Raw genomic sequence first — 23,943 nt, 5'->3', positions numbered from 1 at the left:
TCGTCTTACTTCAGGATTACCCGCTACTCACCCTCTCTCACGCGCGAACTGGTGCCCCTACATGCTTTATAGAAATATAGGATCCCCAATCGAAACTTGGCTTCTTTTTATAGAATACCGCTCTTCCAATACCTATTCTTTGAATTCTTCGATACAGACTTTGACATACTATTTAAAAATCCGAACGATGTGTCCCCGGTTATCGGAAAATGCCGTCTACTTCGCTTGTTCCTAGACTCTTTTCAGGCTTTGTGCTCCTTTCAACTCACGTATCTCTTGTAGTATAGGTCAATCTCTCTGTGTACTCCAAGGCCAAACCGAAGCGGGCAGCCATAAGCGAGTGATTAACCATGATGCGGGAATGCGAAAGGGGTCAATAAAGCCTGCATTATATACATGGGACTATGCGAGTGCTATTTCAATCAAGGCAGGAACACTAGATTGCCGTACATAAATTTTAATATCCTGAACTCAAGAACAGTCCTGGGTATACAAATTTACTTTGTGTTCTGCGAAGCCGTTCACGGTGGTGTTTTGAGAGTTCGGTGCAGTGTGTGATTACCTATAGCGAACAAGATGTATCACCTCAGCGTAATGGCTAGTTAAGGTCCTAGCATATATTGCACTATACTCTCAATTCATTGTGTTGATCGATCAATGATAAACCCCAACCTTGGGCCGGACCCATTTCGAAAGTACTCCTCGCCTTTGCCCTTAATTGACATGCTTTACGCACAGTCAATAGGCAGCTAAGAAAAGGGTATGATGTCTATGAGCACACAGTCTATCATAAGATAGTAGACTGTAGAGCACTGCTTATCACAATTCCATATTCGAATAGGTGAGGAGGGTTCTATATCTTATTAAGGACCGGATGCTTCCTTTAAGCTGTTTGTCCCGCGATTCAATACAAAGTAGATAGAGTAGGGACTCTCTATCGCCGCGACCATCACGTTTGGTCTTCCTAGCTCATTGAAATCGACACGGAATGTGTGAGTGCGGCTCCGGGAGTGTTGGACACTTGATTGATAGTGCTTCCAAGAATGGACGCGGAGCTCGAACCCCGTAGATCCATGCACTATTCTGATAAGCGATAGAGTGAGCTCTCTTTTGAAGTTGAATAGGAAATACGACTCCCGAAATGCGGATACCTGCATCCCCGGTCTTCCGACTACGGAATATTGTATAGAATATCGGTTTTGAACTATGCTCGCTTAAAGAAACAAAACACATATCTTCCTCGTTCGTGTTGCACATCAAATCCCGCAGGCTCCCCAGTACAAATCCAAACCAGGAAAACACATCATTGGCTCTCCGAGTGATAAATCATGATTCATGTCTTTCTTCTTTGATCTTGAATCCTTTTCAGTCCCCGTTGCTATGAATTAATATTCAAACAAGGTTTAATCTCAGATGCATATCCTGGGCATCTCTTGTACCCTCGATATGCGCAATAACATTGCGTGTCAATGACTACGTAGTGGTTCTCTCCCACTAAATGTGATTCGAAATATGAGATCGTACTATGTAATCAATAGAAATCCTTCACCTGAGGATTTTCTCAGTTCTAAAATGCCTCCTGTAGGAAATGAATTAAATGCAGATATACGTAGATTAATTACTTCACCGAGCGTCAAATCTAAAGATCACAATCCTGAGAGGTATATATCTATCGAGCTTCGATCCGTTTGATTTTCATCGCTATAGAATTAGCAATCGCAGCGCTCCTCTGCACGCACCGAGCAAGGGTCCTCTCTCTCGTGCGCCTCGAGGACAAAATCCCAGAGATGGCTAGCTCCTGAACCCACTGTCAGCACAGGCGCCGTGAATATGCGAGCCTTCACAATGTGAGGAGAGTCTCCGTATCTTACATACCCGCCCACCCTCCCCCCCCCAACCTTCTCATTAGCAAGGTACTCCTATAGGCGGCCAAATCCCTCCCTTGGGAGCGGCCAAATCCTGCTCTTCGGCGGTCAAATCATGCTATACTTGTCCTGAAGGTCATATGGTAGGCTTCCAAGGTAGGCTTGGAAATTAAGAGTATAAAATCCCTCTCTTCCTCCTCTTCTCCTTCTTTTTCTCTTCTCCATTATTCATCCTTATCCATCATTCTTATCCTAGAGACATCGACACCTCTTTTCTGAGTACCGATTCCTTCTCGTTTTTTTCGCCCCTTCCCGGGCCTTAATTTATCACGAGAGCCCAAGGAGATGGGAATATCGCTTTCCCCCAAAACTCAGCATCGAGGGCTCATTCTTCCGTTTCACCCTTCTCTCTCTCTTCTCCTCTCTCTCCTCCTCATCCCTTCCCTCCCCTCGTGTGGTGTATTGCCTCTCCTCTGAGAGTGCAATGTATCTGGTCCCTCTGGGACTGAGTCCTCTTTAAGCTCAGCGTTCCACGAGGGTCCTCCGGCTTTCTTGACCTCTTTTCATTGGAAGAAGTCCAGGAAGGTATTTCTCCCCCTCTCTACCTAGCCTTCAGCTTTAACATGACACATATTGACTGCTATCCAGAACACATGACTGAAGTCCTGCTCACGCAGACTCTCTGTGGTCTCTCGCTCTCTGTTGGGAGAGCACAAGATCCCAGGGACCTTGGGGACGGGCCGGGCATATTTTCTGCCCGCGTTCCCACAAACCCAGGCGCGAGGTGGACCTCTAAAGTATGTCTTTCTCTCCAATGCTCCATTTTTGTGCCTTGGCTGACGTTTAAACAGCTAGCTGCGCAAGCCCCTTAACTGCGGTGGTCTGTGTGCATCTCTTGACCTTCACGAGGGCATATCAGTCGCCCCTCTGCGGGAACCTTCGCACCGCCATCTCATGGCCTCCGAGTCTGGGCTTTGGCGGTGACTCTCGGTGTGGCGCTTCACACCGCCATCTCATGGCCTCTTGGTGTGGCACTTCACACCGCCATCTCATGGCCTCCTGGTCTAGGTTCTATAATAGGAAGGTAAGCAGGTGTTTCTCTACCAATGAACATCTCCAACAAAGGCTGACAGCGAAAAGGACCTTATATTCTCGTACCTATAGTAGTTCTAACTCTACAGCGAACGATGAGGATAAGTAAGCCCCTCTTGGGTGTGAGGTGTTGGAGGTATTTGGTCAGTCTTATTCTTCTCATAACCTTGAAATATTGAAACATTAATACTAATTCTGTTTGTACAGGTGGAATTCGTTCCTTTAAAGTATGAAAAAGGATCCTGTGTCCTGGCTCCTGCTCGGAGACGTTCTGGCGTCTGCCGTGTAGGCAGATTCTTTTGCGCCTGCCGTGTAGGCAGATTCTTTTGCGCCTGCCGTGTAGGCAGATTCTTTTGCTCCTGCCGTGTAGGCAGAGATTTCCTGGAGCCTGCCGTGTAGGCAAGCCTTCTGGCGCCTGCCGTGTAGGCAAGCCTTCTGGCGCCTGCCGTGTAGGCAAGCCTTCTGGCGCCTGCCGTGTAGGCAGAGATTCTGTGGTGTCTGCCGTGTAGGCAGAGCATCTGGGGGGTGTGTCTTTCTTTTTCTGTAAATTTAATTATAAAACAAAGATTTCTCTTTAAATTGTTTCATGAGTCTATCGCTATCGTCAGTGATATACTTCCTTCCAGTGATTCACAATCATTACCTTGTGTGGATAAATCATGAGCTTGAGATACCTTAGTTACCGGTTGTAGTGATCGACCTCGAACTGTTTCTTGCCATCAGGATCATTTCACCGATAGGTGTTATTGTGACACTGTGGTAAACCTCCCAAACGTTTTGCTACGCATAGTTAAGACCCCTAGCCAGCGTGGATGTTTCAGCACCAAGCATGATAGATAGTTGTGGTCGTGAGGTTCCAGTCATATAGTTAAGGATTGCATTCGGCTATAGTACTCGCGCATTGCTTTAGTTAGTGTATAGGTTGCTGCCCCGCATTCAGGAGCGTCGTTGGGGGGAAATGGTACTCGTGAGACGTCACCACGCCCTTCTCTGACATTTCCACGAACGCAGCAGATGCTACATGCACTGATCATACGACAAGGCACCTTACGAACGCAAAGGAATGACCACATCACCATTGAAACTGATCGCTCTAGTAAAATGACGGATAAATCGGTGTGTTCTATGTTTTTTATTTCTCTGGGTGGTCTCAGGAAGAAGAAGAAATATTTATATCACAGGGAAGACCACTTCTCTTCTATCACACTCCCCAGTGTTCCGTAAGATTTTCATTATCCTTTGTTACTTCTTCTGACTAGGGCGCCATAAACCGCCACCACGAACTTGCGAATCACTCTATGAAAAAGAAAACCTCGTCTGCCTAGACAGTGTGAGACGTCTTGCCATCTTGCTACGGTGTAATGCTCAGGTTCTGATTTAAGCTGTAAGTCTTACAAAACTAATTACTACAGCAGGCATCAATCACAAACCCATTCCATACCGTACTTTAGAGGATCGCAATTTATTCCTATACGCCGGTGCCCACAACGCCCCACCACCTCGTCGTAACCGAAAGCATAACCCCAAAGAAAAGAAAAGAAAAGAAAAGAAAAAAAACACCCTCTCCCCACCCGCATCACCACCAGACCACCCTCACCCCACCATCTCCGCCACCTTCACCTCCATCTCCACCTGCTTCGCATTGGGGCCCTCAACCCTCACCCACGTCTCCCAATCACACTGACAATCCTCGTCCTCGGCCTCAATGCACAGCTTCTTGCCCTTAAAGTCCAGCACCACCGCCGTAATCACCTGCCTCGCCCCCAACCGGTGCTTCTTGCGCAGCTTCTCTAGCACGCCCGTGAACGGCAGCGGCGTCAGCGAGTCGCCGCGGATCAGGCGGATCTCGTGGCGCCGCTCGTCGCGCTGCACGTATGTCATGAAGAGCAGGTCGTCGGAGATCTGCGGGGTGGTGGGGGTGTTGCTGGTGCTGCCGGAGGCGGTGGTGGTGGCGCTGGGCGGGGGGATGGGTGGGAATACGGCGCCGATGGGGTCGAGGCGGAAGACGGCGTGGGGGGTGGGTTCGAGGGAGACGGGGCTGTGGTGGTGGATAGTGCTTGCGGTGTTCCGCTTGCGGGTGTGTGTGTGTGTGGTGGTGTCTGGCGGGGGCTCGTCGGCCTGCTCTTTTTCGGCGTTTGATAGTAAGACCATGATGCGCTCTAGTCGTGGGTTCTTGTGGCTTGGCTCGCCGTCGACTTGGTTCGCTGAGGTGTAGTGCAGAGAGGTTGGGTCCATTTCACGCTGGCGTTTTTTGGAGAGGCCCTTCTGCGCACAGGGGCTGCTGTTGTCTTGGTCTGTGTGGGACTGCTGGGTCGCGGGGATCTTGATTGGCGGGTGGGAGCGCATCCAGGTTGTACCGCCGCTGGGGCCACCGCCAGCACCACCAGGGCCGCTGGAAGGGGCATCAGACCTTTTTCCCTTTGCCGCCTATAGTTTTACAGACACAGGTTAGACATGATTCCCGCCGTGATTGGGACGGTCTCTTGCCTTGCGTGCAATCCTTGCCCGATGGACGCGCTCTTTCTGGAAGAAGTTCATGAACAGCCGGCGGAGAAAATCCTTGATCCTAAACGCCGGAGTGTCAGCAGATGCGCATTTAGCTTCCGGAGTGTAGTGATAATTATTACAATATATGGTCCCCCGCACGGTCCCCAGCCCACCACCGGCCCTTCGTCTTCGTGCCCCAATGTCTCTCTGCGTAGATGTCGCAAAGCGGGCTGAAATGCTCGTCCCAAGCCTTCCCCTTATCCTCGTTCTCGAGCATGACGTCAAGGCCCGTCGGACCTCTCACATCTCTCGCCACACACAGACACAGGTTCATCCACTCCGACTCGTCCAGCTTGCTCTCCGCCCGGAGCGCATTGAACTTCTTCGTGTAGGCGCCGGGGAGGTAATTCTCCTCCTCCTCCGCCGCCGCCCCATCCATCCCCGCCATCGCCGGATCCTCATCGCCGGCCGGGTCCGGCGAGTTCTCGTACGGCGCCTCCGCACTCTTACAGCGCGCCTTACACTTTGCGCACTGCTTCAGCACCCAGCCGACCTCCTCGCGCGTGACGTGGTAGAACTTGTCCTTGAGGTAGTGGAAGACCTTTTCGCGGCCCGCATGGCCGTACTTGAGGTGCGACTCGACAATGAGGCCGTACGCCTCGTCGTCGTTGATGACGGTGCGCGGCGGCCGCCCGTCCTCCGGGATGTACTGGAGCGTCTCGTTGGCGATGCGGTAGCGCGAGCGCACGTGCGACTTGTTGCAGGAGGTGGCGTCGCCGAGGTAGACGCCGCGCAGAACCTCGCTGATGAAGGTGAGCTTCTCGGGAGAGGGGCGCTGGCGCGAGCGGCCGTTGAGCTCGGGGTACTGGCGCCAGAGGTGGAGGGTTTCGTCGGTGAAGCATTCGGGCGGGTCTGCTGTGGTGGTTGACATTTTGGGATCTGGGGGGGGGGGGGGGAGGTGGTTGATATTTCTCTCTCTCTTATATATGATATGAGCTGTTGGCCGGAGACAGACGGAGATCCGGGCTAGGAGGGAGGGAGGCGAACTGCGATGTTGGTTGTTTCCTGGACAGCGCGGGCCAGCGAGGGGATTCCCTGCGCTTCTTATACACGCGTGGCCAAGACCCGCCGTCCGTTGCTGTTGCTGCACGCCGCGCACCACGGACTGTTCGCGTGCCCGGCTCATGAACGGCGTGACTGCGACCTTCGCTTACCGGCCAGCAACCCGCGAGGAATGGGCAGCAAGCGGAATGCATTCTTCCTTCATGTAACCTGCTTCTGTGCTGCAAGACGCCGTGCGAATCGAGGATCCGCAACAGAAAATCGGTTTTCACCATCTGGGGGAATCGAGCGTGTTGTTTGGCGATGCGTATTCGCCTGGCACGCCGTACCGGAACACGCTCTCACGCACTGCACTCTGACCGCACCGCACACCACACAATGCCAACAGCTTTCTTTACTCGACACCCATACAGCGTATATCAACCACATTCTCAGATTCACAGGCCGATCGGCATCGGGTGCGCTCGACACATCGGAATGAGCAGACTGCCGAGCTGGGCAAACCACACCCTCGCGAGCCGAGTGAGTCACTAGCAGGTCAGAATTCCCTTCTCACATCTAGGCCATACATAGTAACCAACTAATAGTCCCAAGGTGAGAAAGAAATCTTGATATATGACCGTTCCTCCCACCGCACACCGTAACTATCCTCCAACAACAGACAAACTCACAGCCCCCAAACTACCCATCACAAACCGTCCCCTCCACCAATGATATCTGCTAGGCAAATATTACCACCCACCATTTGCGACACTGCACACGTTCCCCAACGGCGCGAGGCTGTACGCCGTATCGGCTCACACACTCCATCATTCCGGCGATGTGGGCCGGTTGGTTGCGCTGCATGGATGAATGGATGGACGGCCCCACACCACACCGTGCGCTTATACTTGCTGCTTCTGCTGCGCAATCGGGATGTGTACCCGATCGGTTGTTGCCTCATGCGCTCGCTAGCTAGGTTGGAATCGGGATTGTTCTAGTCGTCAAGCGAGCGAGGGTCGGGACCTTTTTTTTCTTTTCTTTTTTCTTTTTTTTTTTTTTTTTTGGGGGGGGGGTCTATGGCTCCAGTGCTGGGGAACGTACGGGTGATGGTGGTTTGGTTTGGTTTGGGGAGTTTTGAGCTCGCCATGGTATTGAAGCCTACGAGGGCGCACGTGTTGCAGGGCGCCGGAAGTGCGTCACGCGGTATCACTCACTTAGCGCAACAACGAAATTGATCAACAGCTATGCGCACCCTAGACGTATTTAGGGCGTCTCTCATCATGTCTAAGGCTTCAAAGTATGTAGATATAACTATAAAGTCAAAGTATTCGTCTCGATAGCGGGTGGTGATTTTTTTACAGCGAGCACATGTAGCTGCACAGATCATCACAAATTCTATATTTGTACCGCAAAACCCAACCGCCTCCGAGATAAACCTAGGGTCTTTTTAACTGTTGTATCATTGACCTTTGATAAATGTTGGGAGGAACGGGGTTAAGGTCAAGTATGTTTGCCCGCCCGTGTAGTACATGTAGTGACATTACCTTCCTTGTGTCAATTCCACTGTCCGGCCGCGTTAATCGGGTATTGTAGGGCCATAGATTGATTCCTTCAAGAAACCCCTTTTTTTTTCTGTTCTTTTTTATTTATTTTTTTTTTTTTTTTTGAGAGAGAGAGAGAAGTTGGAAGAAGCGGGGTGGGAGAGAGTATCTGACATTTTGCAAGGAAGGCAATTCACCGCAGCCCAAGTTCCAAAGACTTTGATTACGATTATGAACATGACCACTATTATGGCGGGGGAGAACCGACTCTGTACAAAATCAAAAACTTTGAGACGACCTATAGTAAAAACCTGTACAAATCCCCCCCGTTGCCCTTCAGAACATTCCCCCAGCCATCGGAGGGAGCTCCACAGTTTCCGGAGAGCGATGGCGGTACATTTCGGCCTCGTCGACCTCGCGGTTCCAGGCCATCTCGGTCACGCCGCCCATGGAGATCCAGTTGTCGCCTACATGCTCCCAGACATCTTCGGTAAAGCCTAGTATAGTATAAGTAATATAAACTAAAGATCGGGGGTGGATGTACATACTGAAGACGATGCAGTGGATGAGTCCTTGGGATGCAACACAGGCCTGGACAACACCGGGGTGGTTAATAAATTAATAGATAGGATTGAAGGTTGGTATATAATGTAGAATTCACCTTCTCCAGAATAGTCAACCACTGAGGAGTTCCCCATTGTTCGCCAGAAGCATGGTAGACATGCACGCAGGTAGGTATAATCCAAATCATAGCCCACGCCAACGGATACTTCATCATCCTGAAAGAGGCCTATTTTCTCGCGTCAGTACCCTTTCAATCGCCGGGATAAACATTGCTAAAAAGAAAAAAAAAAAAAAAGGCAAAAGAAACGCACAGCACGTAAATCCTTCTCCGTAGCCTGATAATTGACCGGCGCCTCCGCAAAGCTCTCTCCCCCGCCGCGCACCATCGTATCGTCCCTCGCCCTGATGCGGCGATGGAACTCCATATCGTCGGTGTCAAAGTCGGAGGACTTGGTGATGTATCGGAAGAGAGAGATGTAGATTGTCATGATGACAAAGACGATAGTCCAACGGGGGATGTAGTTGATAAAGAGAGACATTCCGTCGTTTTGGAACCAGCACCCTATATGGGTGTTAGTATATATATGTGTCGACTAAGAAGTGGTAGGATTTATTAAGTAGAGGAGTTGAAACATACAGGCGCCAACATCACCGTATCCCACAAGTGCCAGAGAGACGGAAGCACAGGTGATGGAAAGCAGCCAGGGGATTGCCCATATCACGCCCACGCTGTCACGGATGAACTTGGCATATTTCCCGCCCCAGCCGACCATGATCCATGTGTTAATTGCAATGGTTAGGGCCCAGTAATCGGCTGCAATTCACCGGAAGTATAGGTATTAGCTTATAATGCCAGGAAAAAAAAAGTAGGGAGGAGGTCAATTACTTTGGACAACAAACAGCTGTGTCAAGAACCCGCTTGTGGAGCAGAGCTTGGGGTAGTGTTCCTGGTTGATGACTCGGCCGCTCATCTGGAATGCGGTGCTGAAGAGGAAGTTGAGACTTAGGAGCATGTCGCTGGTTGCCAGGCCTGTTTCGGAGTTTACATGAGCACTTTGTCAATGTCTGGTAGAACTAAACAAAGACATACCTGGTAGGACCTTGTGCCTATAGTACCTCAGAGATCTCATGAACTACATGGAAGCACCCGCGTCAGCAACCTCACCCCTCACTCCTCACCGCTAACAAAGGCAGCTAGCACAACAACCCACCTTGCAACTCAAAACAATAACCAACGAAGACAGAAACGACAGCAACGCAATCACAAACAAGGTGACGTTCATCGATATACTGGGCGTATAGTGCTCTATATGCTCCATCATATCATGCCCATGCCCATGCCCATGGTGGTCGTTTATATTGGACTCAGAGTGCGAGTGGGCGTCGGCGTGGGTGTCGAGCGCAATCTCGCAGGCTTCGACGAAGCTGGTGTTGGTGAGCTGGGTGAGGATCACCTTTGCGCAGTCTGCGGTGAGGTTTCGCATTGCTGAAAAAGGAGGGAGGGGGTGTAGTGAGCGTGGGGGTGTAATTGTTATAAAAGAGCGTTAGATATGATTGTAATCAAGCTGTGACATGGGGATCAAGAAGAGTGGGGGAGTTGGGTCAAGGGAGGGAATTGTCATTCATGAAGATGGGTAGGAGTGCTGTGTTGTCCCCCAAGGTGTGTGTTCTGGGTATTGGCTATCTCAGTGGGCTTGGTCTTTGGGTGTTGAACTTTCGGCGAGTTGCAGAGAAGGGGATTCGAGTGATCGTTCATGATGGTGTTCCTGCAATGAGCAAGCCTCCTACAACACTAAACCACAAGAATAAATCGAATCATTTTTCATTTGAGATGGATCTCAGACTTACCTTCTTAAAGACACTCCCGCCCTGCTCCCCCTCCCCCTAATCGGGTTCCTTAGTCCTCGGCGGAGGTCTATTGATACCAGAGCAGATGTTGGCAGCGGTGGCAGGTTCTATGATGAGCTTGAAAAGAAACGGAAGCTTTGCACTCAGGTACTCCCTCCTTTCTCTAACATTCTCTCGCTATGCTATAAAATTTATAATATTGGTTGAGAAAGCAAAATGTCCTTTCCTACCGACTTCATCCAAATAGGCCCTACGCGGGACCGAATCTTGGACGAGATTATTGAAAGTAAGCCTGGTGAGCTCGACGCTGGATCTGCACTCTTTGGAGCGGAGGGGGATTTTTACCCCACCAATATTTACAAGAAAAACTCGGGGGTGGTAGCCAAATGCAGCATGGTTTTTTTCCAAGGATACATGTCTCTCTAAGGAGAGGAGGTTTGAGGTGGTAGTACTTTCTTCAAGGTGGATGTTTTGTATCTATTCATTTGAAGAAAATACGTCATGGATATCCAACCCAGCAGCATCGAGGTCCTCCCCCGTTCTTGATGCAAGAGAAGGATATCAAGACGTTTAGTCCAGAAAGACGTAGATTGAATAGTCTTCTGGCTCTTACCTGTCGTTCTTCTTGATCGGTATTGAAGAAAGTGATAATGCGGAAAGAAAGAAAAAAGGAAAAAGAACTACAGCGCAAGACGATGGCCCAAACTGAACAGCTGAGTGTTCTGATTTACAAAGTCTCACTTGTTCTTTTTCTTTCCCTTCATTAGAACATGAAATATTTATTATCTTAGTCTACATTGTTGTTTAAATTAATGTCATCCGAAGTGTGACGTGCGGAAGGCAGCTCAGTGTGAAATCAGTCGATTCTAGGGAAGAAGTTCAAAAACACACCGTTTTCCAAGTTACCTGAACAAAAGTAACATTCGTGAGATGAGTTTGTTTTTCTGCTACTCTTTACAAGGGATATTAAGAACAGTTGGTAGTTACACCATCTCCTTCGCTCCTTTGTTTCCTTAATTCATTTCTCCCAATTCCCACCCATTCAGAACTTTATTTTCGTAATATTTGGAGAGCGCAGAATCTTACTCGTACGGTTTTTTATGGTTCTTTCCTACGGCGCGTAAGGAAAGCACTCGTTAGTCATGCCGTCGCATAGTAGTTGAAAGAACAAAAAACAAATGGGGCACTTTGCACCAGACGAAATAGTCGCTCTGGTTGGGACACTTACAAGCGAAACCCACTACTTGCGTTCGATATCTTCCTTCTCCCTCCATGCCCCTCAACTCACAGGAAACCTATACGCCTCCCCCTCCATGTAAGGGAAGCCGTCCAGGCTTCCTCCAATCTTTTTCAGATAGGCCGGATCAAAGTATTCATGTTTACGAACATTGATACCCTTGAAGACGTTTGTGATAGTTGCGCTAGAGATTCCAACACAATGCGCAATTCTTGCTACCTCGACATTCATATCCATAACCTTTGCAATTGCGTAAATCGCACTCCCCACAATGCTGAGTGGGTTTCTTCCACTGAAGGTGCTGTCCATAATCATTTTCTTGACCAACTCCTCCGCCGCTCCTGTGAACTTCGTATCGTAGCCTAGCATATTGCAGAAGCGTATCATATTTTTTGCAGTATTGGTGTGGGTTGTAGGAATGTACTGTTTAACTGGAGCGAGCGGTACTACGGTAGTCTCTTCGTTTGTCGGGACCGGCTCCACCTCTAGGTAAGGGAAACAGTCCAGGCTTCCTCCAATCTTTCTCAGATACTCCGGATCAAAGAATTCATGTTTATGAGCATTGATACGCTTAAACATGGAGGCGATAGTTGGGACAGAGACACCAAGACACCTCGCAATTGTTGCTTGTTCGACCTTCATATTCAAAACCCTCGCAATTGTGTAAATCGCGCCCCCCGCAATGCTGAGCGGGCTTCTCGCACAGAAGGTGCTGTCCTCAGCCATTTTCTTGACCAGCTCCTCCGCCGCTACTGTAAACTTTATATCGTAACCTAATAGGTTGCAGAACCGTACCATGATTTTACTAGCCTCAGTGTGGGATGTAGAAATGTACTGATTCATAGGAGCACACGACACTGCGGTACTGTCGTCGTCTGGCGGGACGGCCCCACTGGACTTAAGGAGGTAGTGTTCGATGCGCTTAAAGGTACGACCAATCTCCTTCTTGGGCACATTGGTTAAAAGGAATATCTCGCGGAACGTTCTGTCAACCTTGCACTGACGACAAGCGATCAAAATACAACTCGCAACCACTGCCTCATGCACAGCGGACCTATTGTTCAACTTCATCCCCTCATCGACACTCTTGTAGATATGCTTTGCCACATCCCTCACATCGTCCTGAATCCCATTCTTCCCACAGTAGATCTCGATTTCGGCGTAGGCCCTAGCGAGGAACCTGCTCTCAGTGGAACTACTGATTTTTTTATGGGTCCTTTTCATTACCTGAGCGTATCTGTCACCCTTCATATCGGCAATGCTGGTATCGAATCCAGGACCACTTTCAAAGGCACTGTGGACTGCGCCGACTCTGTTTGGATCTGCTTTGCTGGAGTCGTCGTTGCTGAAAGTGCGCCATTCAGCGCGTTCGTCGATCATGTGATCAGCCATGACAAGGCCACATGATCCGCAGATTGTATCGCCGCAAGAATACTCCTCGATGAGATTTGGAGGGTCTTCGCGGCAGTAGGGACAGACGACTTTGACCGAAACGTCGAGGGTCCACTTTGGCTGCTTTGGCTTCGCGGGCGGGCCCATTGTAGCGGGAGGTTGTTTAGAGAAAAGTGGAGACATGAGGTTGGAAACTGTTCACAAAGCCGTTAACTCTCTAGGAGTAAACTTCCTGCTCACATGAGTGACTAACATTTGAAATCTGTTGAGGCAGCTCAGTACAGTGTTTTACAGTGCTTGCAGGCAGCGTGTTGCTTTCGATTCGTAAGATTTTCTCTCTAGAAACTACTTCTGCAATACGCTGAAAAAGATTTTTTTTTTTTTTTCGCTCAATCTGAATGTTCAAACCTACGCATTAGTTTATTCCCAGACCAAGTAGCTCGGAAGAAGCATGCTGGGTTCTGCACTCACACTTTGACACGAAAAATACAAAACCAAAAGTGTATCTCTTGTACGTTGATAAAGCCTTCCTTGACGAAAACAAAATCTCACTGTGAAGGAATAACTTAGGTGTGTAGTAGTTTTCTGTCTTGAATATCTAGAGTGAGATGAAGAGGTCGGGGGTGGTAAGCGCCGGGTAATTTAAATCAGTCAACATTTCCACAGACCTGAGCAACTTAGAATGGACAAGTACGTTGTTGTAAAAAATTGATTGGCTGATATTTAAACTCGTGCAACAAGTGAAACTTTCCAAATTTTCCGAGTTTGCTCAGAACCTTCCTGTAAATGTTTCGCCCCGAACTGTAGACCAAATTTTATATAAGTCTAGTCACTGGTGCCAGTTCTGTCTACAAGGGATTTAATCAGTGACTCTTCTTTGATAGCATGAAATACTTTGAGGTATCATTGCTCTGTATTCGTGACTCAGAGCACTTGAAACGAAGTTTCACCCAATCATCATCAACTAGAGCAATGGATATAAGCTAGTCAGTACATACGTGCGGGCATTCTGTGCACCCCTTGTGTAAGTAGAAACAATTTGTCTCACTCTGCAGTCTCACTCTGCAGCATGCAGGTCCAGCAAATATTTTCCAGCACATGTGATAACGCAAAGATACTCCTTGGAGAACACAATTGATCTTCCCCCATCGGGGGCAAAAGCGGAAGCTCTCCGCCGCAAAGCTTGTGGGAGCATGTATGAACTCAATAAACATAGGCCAAAAGAAAATCTTGGATTCCCTCTTCATTCTTTAAAACGTATAGACAGTTTGTACATCCGGAGGACTAGGTGTTAAGAGAAGCTTGTGTACAAGAAAAGAAAAATCATTTATGAACAGTTTGAGATAACGCTAGCCATATGGCTGGTGAAAGTCCAACCCTGACCACTCAGATACGGAATATCACTCACGCATTCCTTCATTAATCAATCTCAACCTTTTTGAGCTACCCAGCCACCCTTTCGTCTCTTATCAAAGGCCCATCAGCCCGACTCATCTCCTCATGCCATGTGGCCCACTTGTAGTACAGCTGCTCTGCGGTCACCTGCTTGTTTGGGTAACGAATACTGAAGTCACGTGCCAGCAACCGGAAATGATCAGCATTTACCACGGTTCCCATTTGCTTCACCGCCCAGATAAGCCAGCGCAGATCTTCGCTGTCGAATCCTGGAGGGATTGTTGCAATGGCTTTCGCTGCTGCTTCTGATAATTGATCCTCTGAGCAAGTGTTTCCGAACCTGCTGACGTATGTGGTGCGAAGGACCTCTCGTGGAATATTATTTTCATCTGCGTAGGTAGTATGCTCTAGCAGTATTAAAACACACGAGTATTATTAGTCTTCAGTACCACTTTCTGAAGGCCTGAAGTGTTACGTGAACTTACGGTGAAGTAGGATGAGAGATAGAGCAGCCTCCCACTCATCACGGGTAACGTGTATAAGAGGACGTTCTGAAGCTTTGGGTGGAGGAGGGCTTTCTGAATCCAGGGACTCTTGCTCAATGGTACTGTCACTACCAGGAATATGTACTTCGAGGTTTTTATTTGGGGGGGTGGTAGGCTCGTCGTAGGTAACACTCTGACGGAGCTGAGACTGCTGAATTGGAGTTGACAAGATTCGATGTGCGTTTTGAAGTCCAATCGGGCCCTGTACAACTCTGAGCTTACTGGCAAGGTTCTTGTGACGTTGCCTGAGAACCTCTGGACTTTGGTAGTTGGGTAATTTGGGTTGTCCCATGTGTTGCTGTTTGGAGAACCGGTGAGGATTCTCATCTAGAGTGACCTCTTTAGTAGGCATCCCAATTTTTCGCGAGTCAAGTCAACTTTGCTCACCGTTGCCCAGATCTCGGTGCCTCGATAGGCTCTCCACGTTATTTGCACCAGTCGCTCGCAGAGAACTCTTTGCAGTTATCATAATCCTTTCAACATCTTTGCTGGCTAGGTTTTTGACCTCTGAAGGAGGATGAGGAGGATTTTTGTGAAACATAAATTCGATACTGGCTGGGCTCAGGAGTTCCCTTGAGTTGAAGTGGAATAAGAAAAAGTAATTATTTGTACCTTGAGAGCAGCGAAGCACGATTGAGAGATCAATATAGACAGTGAAGCGGAATAGATGTGTTCATGTTAGTTTGATGGCTTATACAGCTGTGCACCCAGAATGGGCCCCCTTGAAGGCTGCCGAGTACGTCACGTGTTCCGCTAAAAAAATACTATGAAGAAGGGCCCGCCCAGCTTGGCTTAGTGTCTTTTTTGTCGTTTCCGCAGGAAATCGGGCCCCGGTACCACAGCGTAAGATCAAGTTTGATGAATCTTCACTTCGACAATTGTCTCATTGTGTACATGTAGTTTTCATCTATCGGTTTGAAAAATGTGTACTTAGATATGAGCCTACGGTTCCCCTCAAATTGAAAGATCACTGTGGCTTCAATAACCCCCATTTGCAATACGTATCTAACAAATCAGGAACCTAGGAAGTACGCCGCACTCCCGTAAACTGTGCAGGACATTAGATGATACTTGTAGTTTCTACGTCAACCTTTGAATCCTCTCTCACACAGAATCACGTCTGTCCATCAGTTTTAAATTTTACCAATTTCCATAGAGCGCAGTAGTCTCTCTCTCTACGTTACCCAATGTTGGGGTTGGCTGGCTGAGGTTGGGAAAATCGAACCAAGTGGTCCACCCCCGACCTCTTCGATGGAGAAACTTGCTTAAGGTGTAGAATTGGGACATCTTTCACATCTTACATGTTATACTGACCAATTGAAGGATCATGCGAGATGCTTCCATCTACCTCTGAGGACAACTTGTCGGCAAAGAAATATCGCTACGCATACGCGAAAGGAGAGGTGGTGTCATGCAGAATGATTAGATGGTTAGATGATTGAATACTGAGCGGATCAAAAGTGCTTTCGTCGTTTCTCGATATCAAATTTTCTTGCCCTGACTCTTATGCGGGGTAAACTTGTGGGCTCATGGAATAAGACACTAGTATCTTGGCATTCCTGCGGAACACCCCCGGGAACACAGGCACCAGGACACATTAGCTCAAAAGACCCCAGCTGGAGGCTCCTACACATGAAGTATTTAATTCTTACTCAACTCCACAAAATAAACAAAACAAAAAAATATTTTATCAGCATCATAAGTTCTCGGTTGTTGTGGGACGAACGCATAGCCTTGGCAAGGATTATTTACAAAACTGAATATCGTTAGCGCGGTGCTTTGCCAAGGCGTGTTGTTACTGTTCTTTGAGGCTCTGCGGGGCTTGCCGGTAATAAGTAATGGCGAAAGGTTGCACCAGTCAACCCCAGGCAGCAGAACACTTCGAGCTTCAGTTAAAAATCACATGCAAACCATGATACACGTCCTACAGGGATCATACTATTACAGATGGCATACGAAGGATACAAGTACATGTAGTAACAAAAATATCCCTTCTTTCATTCAATTCTGGACGATCTTCAAGACTAAAATTACATACCACTTCCACTAGTGACTTCTATCAACACGTGTGCCGACTTGAATACAAGCGAGATTACGAGAGATCGTTCATGAACGACCCCCATAACAACAACAGACCTCGCACATCAAGCCCGAAAACGAAATTGAAACCGCGTCGGCGAATTCTACTAGCGAAATCGAAGCCCAGGATAATATTCTGCTATCCCTTCTTTCTTGATTCGAGGTGCCTCCGTCTGTTATAATTGTCAGGTTCTACCCCTTGCTGGACAGATCTGTGGACGTCGTGTGGCTCTGCTAGCTTCGAACTGTATCGGATTTCTCTGGCCTCGCATTTCTCTGTTCTTCTGCGAGTGGACCCCGCTGCAGCCAGTGATATCGCGTGTAAAGGTATATCGCAAGTCTTGGCAACAACTCCGACCGTCACCACAAAGAAAGAAAGACACAAAGCGAGCGCCGCAGAAAGTTCCACCACACCTGTGACAAGTCAACATCAGAGCACAGCACACTCGATCCTCCATCTAACACCTACTTCAAAGCCTTCTGCTCCCTCTGTATGATAGCAATTATTCGCGGCGTCTAGTTGAATCTAGAGGATGAGAGGTTCTATATAGAAATACAGTCCTTCAGCATGAAGAAGGTACATAAGTCCCCTCATCGGTAACAGTAGCTAGAAACTAGCACCAAGGCAAATCATGAATTTTGGCGGAGCTCTATTCCTCATCTACAAAGCAGCGAGTACGGTCAGACGACGTGTGCCCAGCTACCGTAAAGATGGAGTGCAGCCACCCTGCAGATGGAGATGGTTCGATTTCTCAAAGGTATCGCGGTTGTGAGAGTGAAAGGTAAGTGAAGCTGTTGTGGTTAATATCGCCGGTTACGGTAATTGAAGGTCTCTAGAACAATGGGCCCCTTTACGGGTTTCTTTGTTCGCAGAATAAATCCTTTGTTCTAAAATAGACATGAAATTCCAATCCTAGATATTTGATCGGCGCGTAAAGCGTATAAGGCAAAGACTTACCTCTATCCCCCGTAGGTCCTCTTCACGGCTGTCAGAAACCCCCGAAACCGAGACTGGCATCCAGGAATTCGACGAAATGACGACTAGAACAGTAGTAGCTACCCCAAGCAAGTCGGCACTAACACCCTACAAAAGACCGTCGAAAAGAAGGCTCAGAGCAGAGGCCGCTCTCCAGGAAGCCAGAGTAAAAGAGGCCAGATCCCGAATTATCTCGGGGAAGGCGTTTGTCCCCGACACAAGCCAAGGCAAAGACGTACCGAAAGACAGAGGCAAAGGCCGTACTCTTGCTGACCCTCCCCCTTTCGATGAAAACAGCCGTTACCTCCAAAGCAACGAAATCTCTCCTTACTTCGCCTGGACTGAGAAGCTCGACATTGACCGCGCCTCCCTCCCATGGTGGGTGCGTGTTCCGACAAGGCCGAATATCACCCACCATGAATATATGAAGCAAACACGGAGCGTCGCGCGCACAACAAAGCTCCTCAACGACGCTCTGAGGACAATGCAGACCCCGGAGAACCAGCGCACAAAGGAGATGAATATGGGACTGTTTCCGGCGATAAGCGAGTACGAGCAGTGCATGCATCGGGAAAAAGGCAAATGGGAGTTGCCAAGGTCGACGCATGAGACCTATGATAAGCTGGTTGTTCTATTGAGCCAAAAGATGCCCGAGTATCTTAGACCTCCGCCGCGGTCGGAAAGGGAGATAAGGAAGTATCCATGGGGCAGGTTTAAAAACATAGTGCCGAAGAAGTTGCCGCCAATAGAAAAACCGATTATATGGGAGCCAATATACCTTAGCGATTGGGAGGAGCACATGTCGTGGGGACCGAAGGAAGTTTTGAAGAAGCTTAGCTCGGGTGATATGGGAGAGGAGCGGCGGCAGAAGATACGTGAGATGTTGAAAGGGATCGAATGATGACCGATTGAAATGGGCTCTTCTAGATGTATTATAAATCTTTTTACAATGTTATCGTGTTAATGGACTGTCTATATTTCTTCTCCATATTTCATTTACCTATGCGCAGCCTGAAACGGACAGTCCCAGGGCAACACGGACCAATTGCAAGCATGTGTCAATTGGGGTGGGATATTCCAATGTCACACGGCTTGCAAATTGGAAGTCTATGATCTATTTATCTATTGTACATGGCCTCCTATTTATAGTACCTAAATTTATTACGCAGTCTAAAACCATATATAGCGAATCAGATAACGTTCCAACGAGGGTAATACTGAAAGCCTCAAGTAAAATAAACAATCTTCCAAAAGAAATAAAGAAATAAAAGATTATCTAATAACGAAAGTGGCTTTCCGCGAAAAGCAATGTGGCCAGCTGGTGATGAGTCATTTTATTAATGAACAGCATTTCCAGCAGGATGTACAGCCATTCAGCAAAAGTGTTCGTGATTTAGTTTTAATGTCAGTTCGTAGTGTGGCGCACCCGTAAGGTTGATATTATTAGTGTTGAGATTTAAAACAACGAACAATAATAATATAGTTTGTGACTATATATGAAAGAAGATAGGTAATTGATCTTATTGTTCATTGATTCTGGGCGCTATTGATCACTGGGAAAGTCTTCTCTTGGGGGTTTTTGGTGGTCCGCCACGGTTACCTATGGAGAAATGTCTCACTCCGAAATCGGGATCACGAACACTTTTGCAGAGTGGCTGTACATGAAGTACTTTTGAGTCTTTTTTGCCAACGACCGTGAGAGTTGTTAACACTACATGCAAATTAAAATACCGAAGACTCTGGTGCATGCAGGATGCATATCATATATCACTTTTTGAATCAGCAATTGAAGGATTGCCGGTATCTCAAGTGGGTGATCAACGAAGGTAATTCAAGTCCTGAATTCACCCATTCTGTTAAGTCCTAACATACTGCCTACCCTACCCAGCACTGCGATTATACCCGGTCGTCCCCATCAACTTCCGCTACAGAATATACTGTCAAATACTTAGAATACCAATCCTTAGAATTATTCTTTACGAGTATTCCTCATACCATGCAGTCCAAGGTCCCCCTAATGCATGTAGGGCGGTCTTGGGTGTTTTAATTTACTACATGTATTAACACCTCTTGCGGTCGTTGGCAAAGAGACTTTATTCTCCCCGTTTCCGCTCCTTATAGAAAACCTAACCCTATTAGTCAATAAAGATAAGATTATCGATGCCAAGCCACAACTAACGTCAGGGCGTGCAACAGAGGAACAGACCTCCGTGTCAGGTTGACGCAGACTTTTCTTTCGACATTTTTCACCTTTTCTACTTGAAGCTCCCCGCATGAGGTTATTTTCATTTGCGGTCATTGGCAGTAAGGTTCTGCAGCTATTTATTCTGCTCCCGGCAATTTCCTCTTCGCCAGGTTCATGGAGAATGACAGAGGCCAGTTGAGGAGAACTGTCAAGTGCGAAGTGATATCATCGTTTAGGATTAATTAATTGTGGATTGGTTCTGTGCCTTGACCAAAGTCATATACATATAAGCTCTACAAGTTATGCTAGAGTCTAATTGAACTATATCACTGAATTATGCCCAAGGCTCTAGCAGGTACATGTATGCAGGCGGAGGTGGGGTCTTAGCTCATAAGTGCTGGGTGAAAAGAGCCCGCCAGGAGGAGGCCGAATGTCTTCTATATTCAACAGATACTTCGTGAGAAACAGAGAGATACGAGCAATCTATGAGTTGAAAGGTTATGGGTAAGAGAGAAAACATCCACCACTGCTAAGGAAGGAAGTCTCGCCGAAGAAAAAAGGACATGCAGTAGTAGTTGTCTTGGAATGTACGCCGGCTGGGCCTTGGCCGGATTGACTGCCCGCTGTCCTTACCCTATTACACGCTGGCTATAGGGAAACCCTTTTCCACTCATAAAGCAGTCCTCTAGAAAAAGCCCCACAGAAAGCCTCCCTCTCCACTTTCACTTCCACACAAACAAACACTCCTGTCGAACAAAAAATCACTTCATTACGACAAACATCCACTCTCATTTTTCTATATCTCCGTCAGAAGTAAATTCCAAGCGCTCTCACTCCTTAATCAAAATGCAATTTTCCACCCTCACTGTTGGCCTCGCTGCCCTACTCATGGCCGCTGTTCCTGCCATTTCCGCTCCCCAGAGGTATTTTCTTTTCTGTTCCCGCTAGTTTGTTTCTCTTGATATTCTTCCCAGCTTTCTCTGATACAGTGTTCAAACAGTGGCGGCGAGTTTGACGATGCTGAATTCATGCTTCCTGATGTTCCCTCCGAAGTTTCCAACATGTTCACGCCCCCCGAGGGCATGAAGATCATCACCGACACTACGCTTCCACAGATGACCGAAGGGCTTGCTAGTGTGTTGATGACTATGGTCACTGCCATCGGTGCCACCACTACTCAACCTCCTGCTATGATGCTGCCAACCTCCACTGGGAATGTGGTACCGGAGCATGATCATGATCATGATCTTGACAACATCGAAGACATGGAAGACATCGAGGACATTGCCCTGCCAACTGAACTTGTTTCTCTTCCAGGTATGACTCGCTTCTTTTCTGACAATATTCATGCACGATAACTAACTTGAATATGCAGTCTTCACTTACACCTCGAGTGCTGCTACCGAGACTGCTTCTTCCATCATGTCAGCCCCTACTAGCCAGGCCTCCAGCAACGGTACAATCGTTGGTCCCATTGATCGTGCTAACCCGGGAACCATGGTCACTAGTACTATTCCAACATCCATCAATGCTACCGCTACCGGCAATGGTACTCATACCATAGCGATGCCCACCGCTCTTGCCAATTCCGCCAGCGGTGTCCAACCTCTCCTTCTCTCCGCTATTGCTCTCTTCGCTCTTGGTATTGCGATTTTGGCGTTGTAGGATGGCCAATTGGTCGAATTTTGAGTCGGATTCAGTAAATAAAATTTACCACGTTCTTTTCTCAATTTTCTTTTGTTCTCTCGGTCGTTCTGTAACATCCAAGAAGATGAGTTAGTATTGTTTGTTTCTATTCACTTGTACTATTCCAAGCGATGAATAATATGTTTCCTTTTTTAACCTGGGAATTGGGCTACGAAGTCTCTTTTTTTTATTCTTATTGTCTTCACCATTTCTTTTTTAACCCTTGATACTGCAGCCGATTCACTATGCATCTGCTTATATTGCCATGTTCAGTTCGTCTACGGTACAGGTTTTCATTGTGTCTCAGCTCTTCTGTTCCATGAACGGTGAAGTATCTACAAATAAAGTCTGCTACTTCACACCTCCTACCATCTTTGTTTTCTCATATTCGGTGTGGTCCCACATGCGGGGAGATTTCACGAATAAATATTGCGCTCTCTGCCGCTTTATAACTTAAAAATAAAGAACAGGGAAAATAACTGTGACCATTGTAGAGCTCGGTAAGTTTTATAGTGATGCTGATCCGGTTCACGGGTTACCCGTTAGCCGTTACTCTAAATAATCGAAGGCTTTGTTCTCAAATTGATGTATACGTAAATACAAGTATGCATAATAAAATCAAGGATTACGTTCTTTGTGCTTCCTACAGATATAAAAGAATCACTTTTGATAAGTATGTACACGGTGTGTAAAGGTTAAGCTCCATACTTTAATCTCATGTACCACCGCCTCCGCCACTACTTCTTTTCCATCTTTGCAAATGCGGTGCCGGACTTGAACATGGGGGGCCAGGGCCTCCAGGTTTAATTTGGAGGAGCATTTGTAAATGGGGATATGGTACTAATCGACCATGAGGAAGAGTGTAGTATGATGTGCCAGGAAGTACCCCCTACCTGTGGTACCTACGGGTAATTCCGCTTCTGGAAACTTGCCCATGTCGCAGAGCGCCATCATGGATGTAACCCCCGCCATTACATCGGTCTCTGATCAAATTACCTGTAGGGTGCGCGCGTTATGCTAACCTGTTTCCTGGACGATCGATACAAAACCGGAATTGTCATCTTAGTGAAAAAAGAAGAACAGAAAACTACAGGAAGAAAAAGAAGAAAGAAGAAGAAAAAGCAAAAAAAGATTGAATAACGCTCTGGTCAGGAATGGAACCCAAATCCCGCAAGAATGAACGGGCCGCCGCGCGGTGCGAACATTCCGAGGTACGTTGCCCACTATGCTAACAGAGCTTGGATGAATGTGCGCTGGGTGCATTTTGAAGATGGCCCCCGCGTCCAACGATGTTGGCGCCATTTCCAGCGCTAACATCACCTTCTTGTTCTCGATGAAGTCGGCTGTGAATAGCACCGCCAGCGTGAGAATGCTGGTTCCTTCACTCCACCCGGGGGTCTGGTGCAACGCCCCGACAAGCTCTGACTCTTTCCAAGGTACATCCTTCTACACCCCGGAGGAAACTTATAAAAAGATTAATTTTTAACAGGAAGCTGTCAAGAAATAAGATAACCCCTGCCACCGCCATCCCCGTCCTGTACCGTCACTCTTACAGCATCTAACTACGTCGCAGCTCAGAAAATAGAAAAAAAACCGATAGTTCTACTGAATTTCGATGGCTAGAGAGCAGGAGTAAACACCAATGGCCAGGTCCGCGGATAAGGAGACCAGGTACGAGCATGGAGATGCTATCAGTGTTCTGCCCTCCATCGGGAGTGCGATAGGACAGAGATAAAAGCCAGAACTCAGAGTGTTAAGAGGTAGAAAGATTGATGGACTATCATATGATGGGAAAGGGTGTGTATTTCATCTAACGTTCATAGGCGGAGATACTATTCAGAACTGATATCAAATTCAGATAGAGAATCGACGCTCTCGGGGGTTACAGAGCCTCCGCCCTTGAACCCATTGGGCGGAGGTTCGATGGAAAGTAGGAAACGTTCTGAAAGGAAGAGCAAGTGCTTTTAGAACATATCGTAGAGCCTTTCTATGAGTTAAGGAAGCGGG

The 23,943-nt window shown here is 47.7% G+C and overlaps 6 protein-coding genes across 6 annotated transcripts; 2 read left to right on the top strand and 4 right to left on the bottom strand.

The window, feature by feature from the left end:
* Positions 1-4,550: 4,550 nt before the first annotated feature.
* Positions 4,551-6,375, bottom strand: H6S33_003220 (uncharacterized protein; the record flags this gene model as incomplete). The annotated part of the gene is made up of 3 exons (XM_044834586.1): positions 4,551-5,384; positions 5,445-5,523; positions 5,585-6,375. 3 exons carry the CDS (start codon positions 6,373-6,375, stop codon positions 4,551-4,553), a joined length of 1,704 nt encoding a protein of 567 aa, XP_044692427.1.
* A 1,990-nt stretch (positions 6,376-8,365) lies between these two features.
* Positions 8,366-10,077, bottom strand: H6S33_003219 (uncharacterized protein; the record flags this gene model as incomplete). The annotated part of the gene is made up of 8 exons (XM_044834585.1): positions 8,366-8,526; positions 8,578-8,620; positions 8,691-8,819; positions 8,905-9,155; positions 9,231-9,407; positions 9,480-9,623; positions 9,684-9,726; positions 9,805-10,077. The coding sequence occupies 8 exons, from the start codon at positions 10,075-10,077 to the stop codon at positions 8,366-8,368; spliced, it is 1,221 nt and encodes a 406-aa protein (XP_044692426.1).
* Positions 10,078-11,720: 1,643 nt separating this feature from the next.
* H6S33_003218 (uncharacterized protein) lies at positions 11,721-13,253 on the bottom strand (the record flags this gene model as incomplete). Its single annotated transcript, XM_044834584.1, has 1 exon — positions 11,721-13,253. One exon carries the CDS (start codon positions 13,251-13,253, stop codon positions 11,721-11,723), a length of 1,533 nt encoding a protein of 510 aa, XP_044692425.1.
* A 1,260-nt stretch (positions 13,254-14,513) lies between these two features.
* H6S33_003217 (uncharacterized protein) lies at positions 14,514-15,362 on the bottom strand (the record flags this gene model as incomplete). Its single annotated transcript, XM_044834583.1, has 2 exons — positions 14,514-14,872; positions 14,951-15,362. 2 exons carry the CDS (start codon positions 15,360-15,362, stop codon positions 14,514-14,516), a joined length of 771 nt encoding a protein of 256 aa, XP_044692424.1.
* Positions 15,363-17,800: 2,438 nt separating this feature from the next.
* Positions 17,801-18,966, top strand: H6S33_003216 (uncharacterized protein; the record flags this gene model as incomplete). Its single annotated transcript, XM_044834582.1, has 2 exons — positions 17,801-17,871; positions 18,063-18,966. 2 exons carry the CDS (start codon positions 17,801-17,803, stop codon positions 18,964-18,966), a joined length of 975 nt encoding a protein of 324 aa, XP_044692423.1.
* Positions 18,967-21,096: 2,130 nt separating this feature from the next.
* On the top strand, positions 21,097-21,915 carry H6S33_003215 (uncharacterized protein; the record flags this gene model as incomplete). The annotated part of the gene is made up of 4 exons (XM_044834581.1): positions 21,097-21,173; positions 21,251-21,567; positions 21,626-21,674; positions 21,759-21,915. 4 exons carry the CDS (start codon positions 21,097-21,099, stop codon positions 21,913-21,915), a joined length of 600 nt encoding a protein of 199 aa, XP_044692422.1.
* Positions 21,916-23,943: the final 2,028 nt, after the last annotated feature.

This window comes from Morchella sextelata (assembly GCF_020137385.1).
Source record: "Morchella sextelata strain SCLS chromosome Unknown scls_14, whole genome shotgun sequence".
Lineage (NCBI taxonomy): Eukaryota > Fungi > Ascomycota > Pezizomycetes > Pezizales > Morchellaceae > Morchella > Morchella sextelata.
Note: the sequence above shows the minus strand (reverse complement) of the source record. Positions and strands in the feature narration are given on the sequence as shown.